A 10,164-nucleotide genomic window follows, 5' to 3' on the forward strand; every position below is an offset into this window, starting at 1 on the left:
TCCTCATACGAGCAACTATAAGACTAGTTACCTCTATCATATGGGCGGATATAGATCACACTAACTATCTGATTATATTGATGTCCCTTTCAAGTAAGTTACGACCGAGATTAGTTATGGTGTGTCTAAAGACAAATCAATCTCATTATCGTAATCTCATCATGATCCAATTTCCACTGCACAAATTCATGGATATCACAATATATATAACGGGTAATATAAAGTGAGAAAAATATTAAATAAATAATAAGCAAAAAAAGTATGTATCATGCCACACATGTCATTACTTACGTAATTGGCTTGCAAGACACCTATGACTAGCACTACCAACATCCATAGGCTGAGAGAGGTTCCCTCCTCTTTGATACTATGAGGCAAATGGAGAAGACTAGCTGATTGAAGTGGGGGTTAGTTTGGCCGCCAAGGGTATGAACTGGTCTTTTTTTTCTTGTGTTTTAATGCGGTTGCTGATTTTTCACGTGGGTTCCTTTCTCCTCGCAATCATGGATCTTTGAGACTTGAAGAGACAAGGTTCCTCGGCAATGGCTTCAGGGTCCCAAGGCACTAGAGTGGTCACACGGGAGCGATCCATGGAGGTTGTTCGAGGACCGCCTACGGAGCCCTCTTGAGAATCGTCCGTGGAGCCTCCTTGGGCACCATGATGACCTAGAGTGACCTTGGAAGAGGCACAAACTCGTGACGAGGAAGATGGTATTTTCTCAAATTTATAGAATGACCCCATCCCTACTAGACTCCAAAATCAACCTTGGCCTACTCTTTCGTACAGTTTCGAATTAATATAACTCTTTAACTCATCTTCCTTTTGAGCTTAAGAAAATTTATTGTGCTATAAGTCTATGAGTTATGGTAAAAGACTTGGTCCATATTGCTAAGAAATCTGCTGATGATTTTCTTCTCTTTTAGAGCCACTAAGAAATCTTTTTAAACTATTTTTGAGATTTTAAAAGATATGAAATTCTCATAAATCAAAGAACCAGGAATCTAAAAATTTTTTCCCTAGATTTGCTCAAGTATAAGAGAGAAAACATGTAAATAATATAATATTAAAGAAGAATAATATCATTTTTAATACCAGAACCATGACTTGATAACTGGAATGCTAGTTATCAATCTCAAATTGGTAGGGCTGATCTAATAAATTCTAACAAAGCAACATATATTCACTTTCTTATGTGACTTAGATGCCTAAGCTATCTTTAATCAAGTCTAGAGAACCCTAAGATAATTTTTTATGGATAAAAGGTTACCTTCTATCTCGGGATGATGTATCTAAACCAAAATGCCAGGGAGGACTTTCTATGAAGTGAATGTTATTCAACTCCTAAACAATGAGAAGGCCCTCCATGGAAATTCCGGAACTTGATTAGGGACATTTCATATAAGTTGCCTTTACATGAATACAAGGAAGGAAATATGTATGCCAAATTGGTTGCCAATTCCTCCATATTCTGGAATTGTAATTTGCATCAACAGTTGCTTTATCTTTTGTGTGCTTCTAAAATAATACAAAGTTTTCTTTGTGAAAATAAAAATAAATAAATATCTGATATTGGTTGTTTTCACAACAATTTTCATGCTACCTCTATTGATCTCAAGCGTTGTTACAGCATAGCAATTTTACGGTGCTATTCTTAGTGAGTCGGAATGGAAGAAGCATAAACAAAAAAAAAAAATCAAATTTATGAAAGTAATTTTTTTTTCTCATAAGATCATTATATTTCAATATTTTATAGATATTTAATAAAATATATTCATGAGTGAGAGATGAAGAGAGGACTAAGGAATGCACTTAAGAAGTAGAATGATATATATTCGATTTGGAATAAAATTTAGCTAGATTCAGTTTGACTTGGACTCATCATCGTCATCATCATCGATCTTAAAATTCTTAGATCTCATCGGAGCTAAGGAGTGAACGGAAATGAATCAAACATCTTCATATCGCTTCCAATAGCTCCTCTTGCTCACTGCATGGCCGAAGCAAATTAACGTAAGGGATCAGTGTGGGGTCATCGATACCCACTGATCCTAGCTTCTTCAGATCTCCATCCTGTATACTGTAGCTGTACACCACGTCGTATACGGTGAAAACAAGTAGCATGATCGTCTCCACCTCACTTAGCATGACGGAGCTCACGTAGCATGGTTTCCTAAGCCCCATCTGCCCCAAGCTTATCTCATGCGCTTTCATCCATCTTGGCACACCGTTTCTTGTCTCCCTCAGTAGCCACAGAGCGAACACCTGAGAGAGACTCCCGTAATGGATCAAGCATATTGTACTCCGCCCCCATTCGGCAATCCCGATCGTGTCGGCGTCTCTGACGGTTGCTTCTTGCGGTAGTTCGATGGTCTCCGTGCATTCCGTCCTCATATTGAAGGCGAAGACATACGGGTCGATCACCACTTGCGTTCGCAAGGTCGACACCCAAAATACGGTCTCGCCGTTGATCACTGGGTGCTGCAAATCGAGTGCCCTCCACCCGCAATTTAGTTGCTTGTTCATCGTCCATGCCCTTGCCGCCGAGTCATACACCTGACATTGGTACAACGAGCTTTGGCCGGTCGGTGATAGGTAGACCAGCTTGTAGTCTTTCGTCAACCTGTTGATGTCGGTCATGAATCTCACAGCGATGCCGCCTCGGAGACACTTGCTTGGCGGAGAGGGAAGCTGGCACCGAGTCCTACGGGCTGGATTGTAGACAAATAAGCTACTGGTGGTAGCATTGAACGATCCGTCATTCCTATGCCAGACGAAGACGAGGCCACCGACTGACCCGAGGATTCTTGTGTTGCGCTTCCTCAGACAATCGAGGCTACTCCTGGGCATGCCAGCGTAGGGGTCAATGAGGAGGAGGGACCTGAAGGTGGAGTAGCGTTGGACGAAGAAGCCAGAGATGGCCTTGCTGTGGTATGACTGTGAAAGGAGGAAATGGGAATTTGACGAGAGTTGGCGGAAGGTCTTGCAGACTGAGAGGAACTTGAAGAAGGTCTTCGCTGGGAGGTAGGAGAGAATCTCTATGAGCACGTCGTCTGGAAGTAGACAGCTCCTACTTGCGAGCTTCTTCAGAACAACGAGGTTGATGCTGCATGTGTTCTTGAGCGTACCGACCATTATAGCGATAGGAGATCGAAGGACTAGAACTATCCATTATATATTAAGAGGAGTAAGATGGACCGAGATTTGTAAGGGAAGAAGGATTAGGAATCCCATAATAAGAAGGAATTGAACTCGATCTCTCCTCATTTGACTTGGGGGAAGTGTTTCGATTATTAGGAATCTCATAGGGAGAAAGATTGTCATTTTCATAGACCCGTCGTATGAAATTATTTGTTGGGTGACTTTTTTAGAGAAGTTTTTATTTTTATTTTTTTCTAGAGCATCCTATGGTTATTTTTTTTTTTGAAAAATCCTTTATTTTTCAAAATAACAAAAGTACCCTATTTACTTTTCTTTATCTTTTCCATTCTTTCTTTCTTTTTTTAAATCATTTAATTCAATTAAACTAGTTTTATCAATCCAAAACTTAGATCAGAGAAATATCTCAATGAGCGATTATCATTTTCATGAGTTCATCATACGAATTTATATGTAGGGTGAATTTTTTAGAAAAAAATATATATTTATTTTTTTTTCTATATAGTATCATTTTTTCTGAGAAAATCTTTATTTTTCAAATCGATAAAATTATCCTAACTAGAACGATATTTAACACTCTCCAACATTAACGTGAACCATTATCTCATACGACAATATTTAACGGTTCGACATATGATTTTATGGCTCAATAATGATAGGATACTTTACCTAATCGTTTTTTGAATTAATCTTTAATCCTCATCAATATTCACCTTAACACACTATAAAAAGCTCCATAGTGCATTCTTGATTGAATATGAGAAAATACTCTCTGGTTATTCCCAAGTCCTCTTAATCCCTCACAAACTTAAGCATTAGATAAACCTTTATCAAGCACACCCACTAAATCCTTAGTCTTCTCAATACTCAATTGGGTTTAAAAGTTGGACTCAAGTTGGATTTAAATCCCTCGTGTCAGACAAACATAATATAATATATTAGTTTGATGCTAGAATGACAGTCTTATTAGATATCACAGGATAATTAAGTCCAAATTTCACAAATAATTCAAGAAAATGCCATTCTCTCGAACCTAAACTTGATTTCATAAGGAGTTCCAGGGAATATCATTTTTCCAATTCCCGAATCCTATGCCTTTATGTATTTCACCATTTCTATGAAAACCTCAACTTGCCCAACTAAGACAAGGAGGCAACCCTATGGTTATTCCACCTATACTTCCACTAGAGGTGGTACTCATATCATAAATAAATTCAAGCCAACATTGAAGAAAGCTTCTTATAATGCATAGTCGTCTCTCCATATCTTAAATCAAGAGCTCTTGCTATCAAGGAAGTTTGAGATACACTCCTCAATTGGATTGCCCCTAAATATGAGGGAATAACCTCATGGATATGATATGAAAAATCAAATAATGAAAAAAGTCTGATATGTTTGATCCCTATGTACAATCTCTTGTCACCCAAGACATTCCTCGAGGGTTTTGTCTCTCTACTTTTAACACTTGAATTTTGGATCCATCTGTGTACATTACAACCTTAGTAGCTCCAATGACATTATATGTGACTATCAAAGAATTCATATGTCAATTTTTTTTTAATACATTAGCTCGAGAGTGGCATACACACTTGTCTATAAACTCTATCAATTTTTTGACTAGGTATCAAATGAGTTTGAGCTCAACTTTATTAACTATAAATTATTAAAAAGTTTACAATTTCTCTTCTTGCAATTCAATAAGAAGAAGATAAATATCCGGCAAGCTATTCTAAGAGGTTCATCAAAGAAATAAAGATAATCTCAAACTTATGTGTTTATTTGTCTCCACACCTTTTATCCTCTCCATGCTTATTCAAATCGATTCTCAAAAAGCCATCAACCAAATATCGGGAGATATTATAAAAAGTCATTCAATAATATATTATGGTAGAATCTCTGGTGGTCGGAAGAAAGAAAAGTCAACTAGAAGAAACCTATTAAAGATGAACACACCTCCCGACTGACCTCATATAATTTGTCTCGTGTAAAAGACCTCCTCAGGAAGACTGTGCACCGCACAGAAGAGAATCAATTCACCTAAATATTTTCCATACTACTCAAGTATTCCTTCAAATGTCTTAGCCCACGAAATCTTCACATCTAAGAAGAGATGAAATAAAAGTACAACCATGGTCACTATACTAAGAACTGCTATGATCTAAAATAATACATTGCTGAATTAAACTGAAAGAGACACCTTCTACCGTCATCTTTCTCAAGTCCAAGAGTTTAAAACAAGGTTGCAAAAGCTTCATTTGTTGGTGCAATTATACAAAGGATAACATATATCGGTGAAAATCACCATTGCCATTTTTTATAGTTGAGTAATTCAAGACGGGAATCCATATTCAACATGAAAGTCATGCAAGCAGCTAGCAAATATCATCTGTTGGTTGAGGGGAGAGGGGAGACGGGAGAGGGTCGATCAATAAAATCTTATCGAGATTAAAGGACCTGTTTCAGGATAACACATGTCATGATCTTTGTCATGCTTTATAAGCTTCACGCAGATGTAATTCAAGCACACACACAGACTGACTGCCCATCTCCTGCTCCTAACGCTTGCTACTCTCATCTCTAAGCTACACATGCAGTCTTAAGCGGAACATCTGCCTACATGTAATTGTGTCTCATCTACGCTTCATCTATTATCTATAAGCCGTCATCGCGAGTTCCCCGGGGCGGTAAACCGAGGCCGTGACCTGACACAAGAACAAGTCCCTTGAGAACCGGTTACAGATTGATGAGGAGCAGCAGTTGAGGGAAAAAGGTTGGAGACGATGAAGCTTACTTGTTTTGTGTCGGATTGGAGCTCGAAGGTGGTATCCTCCTCAAGTCTATCCCTACCTGTCTTGCCGGTATCATGCCAACGTCGTCGACGTTGATCGTGACGTTGTGTCTTGGGGACGAGTGGGGTGTCACTTCGACCGCAATCAGCTTCCTTGCTTGAGCTACACCACCATTGCAGTCATTCCAGTTGAGGGAAGATGGAGAGCTGAGAAGGAGTATCAGCAAGATGAGTGTGACTGCGGCAGGCGCAGCAACTAACAAAGATCTGCCTTCTTCCTTCATGATCTCTCTTTCTCTCTCTTCTTGCAGCTATGTGCAAATGATGTGCTGCTTAAGCTATATATGTAAGACTACGAGTACCGTGTTTGAGCATCCAAATCATTGGATTCTCGTCGAGAATCTCTGTGTGTTGTTTGTTCTTTATCTATCTCGTTTCTTTCACTCCTGTAGAGAATGCAGGAAAACATGTGATTCATCTTTGACTGCCTTCCGAGAACTCCTTGCTAGCTGCATCGTGCATGCATGTGATATTAGCAACTTGAACGTTGGATTTTGCGGCAGTCACCGGCCATTCAACCTCCATCTGCAATTACCATCTCAATGCTTCTTTCTTTGGCTTGATAAGATACAGAAATAGTCCCTACACTCATGTGCCACAGAACATGGGAAAGCAATGCTCTCGATTCAAGGAACATCTCAACACAGTAGGAAAGAATGCCACAGCTTTAGGGAGGTTGGTTTGACTTGAATTTCTGGAACACATTGTTGTCTTTTAGCTTGTTCTTCCATTGTTTTACTGTATTGCACAGATCTCAAAGAAGGTTAAAGGAAATATAAGTTTGTGCAGGTCATGGTGTACACATCTGCAGAAGCTTCTTAAATTATTTTGCCAGTAAGAACCTTTGTTTGACCAGATCTTAAGAAGATAAGAACAACTGCTCGGTTACAGGTAAGAAACCTTAGTGATGAAATTGTGTTCAGAGTAGAATAGTTGTGCTAAATGTTGGTGAACAAATGTGTCATGACTTTATGAGTTAGCCTGGTCCATGGGTCGATATCGGGAATCTTCTGTTGGTTGAGCTGGATGCCGAAGTCGATCAAGCCTTGGGATGCTCCCTTTGCTGATTCTCAGGTTGGCGTGCGGGGGTATCAAACAACTTCTTGGTACAAATTTTGACTTGACGTGTCTTGGATCGAAAATATACCTTATCAGTAAACTTCAGAGGTGAAGGCTTCTACAAATTATCTGGTGCAAGTATAAATACCGGGAGAATGACTATGTATAAATATTTGAATATATCACAAAGGAGGGAGACTACAAAAGTTAATGTTGCAATGAGTTCATGCTGTGCAACATGAACTCAACATTAAGCTATTATACAATTGGAGAGGTAAGTTTTCCCATTGCAATTGGAGATGTATAAGACTGTGATATAGGATTAAATAATTTCTCCTTTTAAAAAAAATATTCTTATTCCGATTTATTATAAATAATATATGAAAACTATAATTATTTCTTTTTTCAAAACGCTCGAAAATATTTTTGTTTTTGTTTCTAAATCAATAATGATATTTTTAAAAAAATTATTTTATTTGGTGTTGGATCCATTTGTTTCGGCTATAATATTCTTTAATAATTTGATTATGTTTTGGTGAAGGTTTTAATCTTTTCAAAAACATTATATAAGAATAATTATTTAAAATTTTAATTCAGGAAGCGGATGGATGGAGCAGAGGAGAGAAATGATGACCAGGAAAAGGAGATGAGGCCGGGACGGAGGCGCGGTCGTGGCGGCGGACGGGCGACTTCTTAGGGAAGCACCGCGTTTGTCGGCCGTCATCCCCCGGCTCGACCAAGAGATCCCGTTCTTCCAGGTCCTCTTCTTGGCTCCTCTTCTACCTGCAGTTACAATTAATTAGTGACCCGTCAATTGCTCGGTCGTCGTATTCACCATACGCATTTGCCGATCGCTCCTATTTACTTCCCCTATCAAGTTGCATCGGATCTGCCGATGAGACAATTTTTAGATGATTACGATTCCCAAACAATGGAACTCTGATACTATGGCCGTCTGTGATATGTTATAGTCAAACTGACTAGACTATGACGCACGATTAATTAGAAGGTAGCGAGGAGTAGAAAGGGAAAACGTATGCGATTTTGATCAAATGGTGTTGTGTCCCCATGGGTCATCAATCACTTTGGATGGGTTTCTTAACCCAGAAGTTTTGAGATCCCAGCAATATTAGCAGCATGTAGTGTTGGGTCCTCGATGAAAGGTCTTTTCTTTCTGCACTATGCACCAAGATTCGGTTTGTAGGCTACTGATCACATTACAACAGAATCTGAGACAGACATGCTCTTTGTTTTCGGATAATAACTCGACCGCTTGAAGGTGGTAAAGAATGATCTCTTTTTCTTTTCCTATGAAGACGGAGATGTTTGTAGGATAGTCATGGCTGATGGGAAACATATTTCTGGCTTCATCCTCGGAGGGTTCATAATAGAGGCCCCAAAAATTAGACTGAGTACAGCCTACCATTTTGTGGTTTTTTGAGAAACAATGCTGCACTTGGGTATGTGTCGCTTTTTGAATACATAAGGGCCCAATTCTAGTTTTCTATATGCAGCAAACTGCACCTTCTGAAATAAGACTGATGGAGAGGTCACAATTTTCAGGACCATGGGGCATAGATTATACTGCTAATGAATGCAAAATAACATGGTGCATCGTAAGCCTTATAAGAGGAATTGGGTTGATTATCATACCATGATGTGCCATAGTTTAATCAGAGGAATTGTATTACTTCTGACCATTGCAAGCCAATATTTTAATTGGATGATTTGTATTACCTTCCACACTTCCCCAATTTCAAGGCAATGTTTTAATTGGAGAATGCATCTGGATTATTCTCACCCTTCCCCCATTGCAAGGCAGTGTTAAGGAAGTATACTACCAACTTTCCAAGGTGCTACATTGAGATTTATGAATACTTGTACAATTCTCCAAATTGCTCGAATAAAGCTCAGAAAATTTTAGAAGATTGTTTACCAAGATTTGTCCTACATTAGTACCCTGGGTGCATTATCGTTTAGCAAATTGTGAAAGTCAGATAGATATGTGATCGTAGACCCAAAGTTTCATGTTTAGAAAATTTGAAAACTCATTCGAAAGGATTTTCTGTGTAGAGGAAAATGGTGCTTAGTAACATGATTCATGTCGATGCTGATCCATCTAACTCTCTTCTCATTGTATGATGTTTTGTCATCATGTCTTATTTGTTATGTAAATGGATATGTTTATATTAGGTAGAGAAAGTTTAATAGATCGATGATTGAATCCTGATGGTGATGATGAATAATACTATTGGAGTTAGGCTATTCAATGTGGCATTCAGTGATTTCAGGTTGCTTAGCTATCTGTGGACGCTAGTGCCATTCAGGACTGCATCGGCATCAAATTAGTCTGCGTTCTGAATTTATGGAAGTGCATGTATCATTTCTCTTATAAGGGTTACAGGGCTGAGAGATTTCTTTAAATCAGTGTACTGCACCAAAACATCAGAAATGAGCATTTCTGTGTTTTGTTTATGCATGGAGGAACTAAATGAACTTGAAACTATGGACCTTTCGTCTGCAACGTGCAATGAGTAAGTGATTTCCATGGTTTTCTTGTCCTGAATTTGCACTTTCCTACTCAGATGTATATTGACATTCCTGTTTCATTGATGGTATCTGCAGAATTTTATTGAGCACCGACGAGGAACCTGATGCCTTCCCTCCTGTGTGACCAAGCGAGGATCAGATGGCTGATTATGCACCATATAGTCTCACGTTTATAAGATTTAAAAGAGTCGGATGACATATATTGGTCTAACTCACGACTTAATATGTTTAGACATGGATTGAATTGATGTCAACTCTGATATTTGACTCTAACTCATGCTCAATTTTAAGGACACTCATGTTTGTGCACAAAGTTATTGTCAACGACAAAACCATATTTTTAATGCCATTTCATAGAATTTCTGGATCTCAGTACAAAGTTTTGCTCGTCATCGTTTACTGGTTGACTGTATTGATAAATAATGTCTGATGGCAAATCGATGCGACTATGCATGCACTCTGTCTCTCTGGTTATGATTACTATCTTGCTAACCGTATGTGATGGCAACTCAATGTGAGAATGCATGTGCTTTGCCTTGTAATTCTAGCC

The 10,164-nt window shown here is 38.7% G+C and overlaps 1 protein-coding gene and 1 long non-coding RNA gene across 2 annotated transcripts; one reads left to right on the forward strand and one right to left on the reverse strand.

The window, feature by feature from the left end:
• Positions 1-1,957: 1,957 nt before the first annotated feature.
• LOC135666087 (F-box protein At5g49610-like) lies at positions 1,958-3,133 on the reverse strand. The gene has a single exon (XM_065177615.1). The coding sequence runs from the start codon at positions 3,131-3,133 to the stop codon at positions 1,958-1,960; it is 1,176 nt and encodes a 391-aa protein (XP_065033687.1).
• Positions 3,134-7,673: 4,540 nt separating this feature from the next.
• On the forward strand, positions 7,674-9,927 carry LOC135666074 (uncharacterized). Its single transcript, XR_010509683.1, has 3 exons — positions 7,674-7,822; positions 9,356-9,598; positions 9,690-9,927. It is a non-coding gene; the product is annotated as an uncharacterized LOC135666074 (long non-coding RNA).
• Positions 9,928-10,164: the final 237 nt, after the last annotated feature.

Source organism: Musa acuminata, unplaced genomic scaffold (genome assembly GCF_036884655.1).
Source record: "Musa acuminata AAA Group cultivar baxijiao unplaced genomic scaffold, Cavendish_Baxijiao_AAA HiC_scaffold_1072, whole genome shotgun sequence".
Lineage (NCBI taxonomy): Eukaryota > Viridiplantae > Streptophyta > Magnoliopsida > Zingiberales > Musaceae > Musa > Musa acuminata.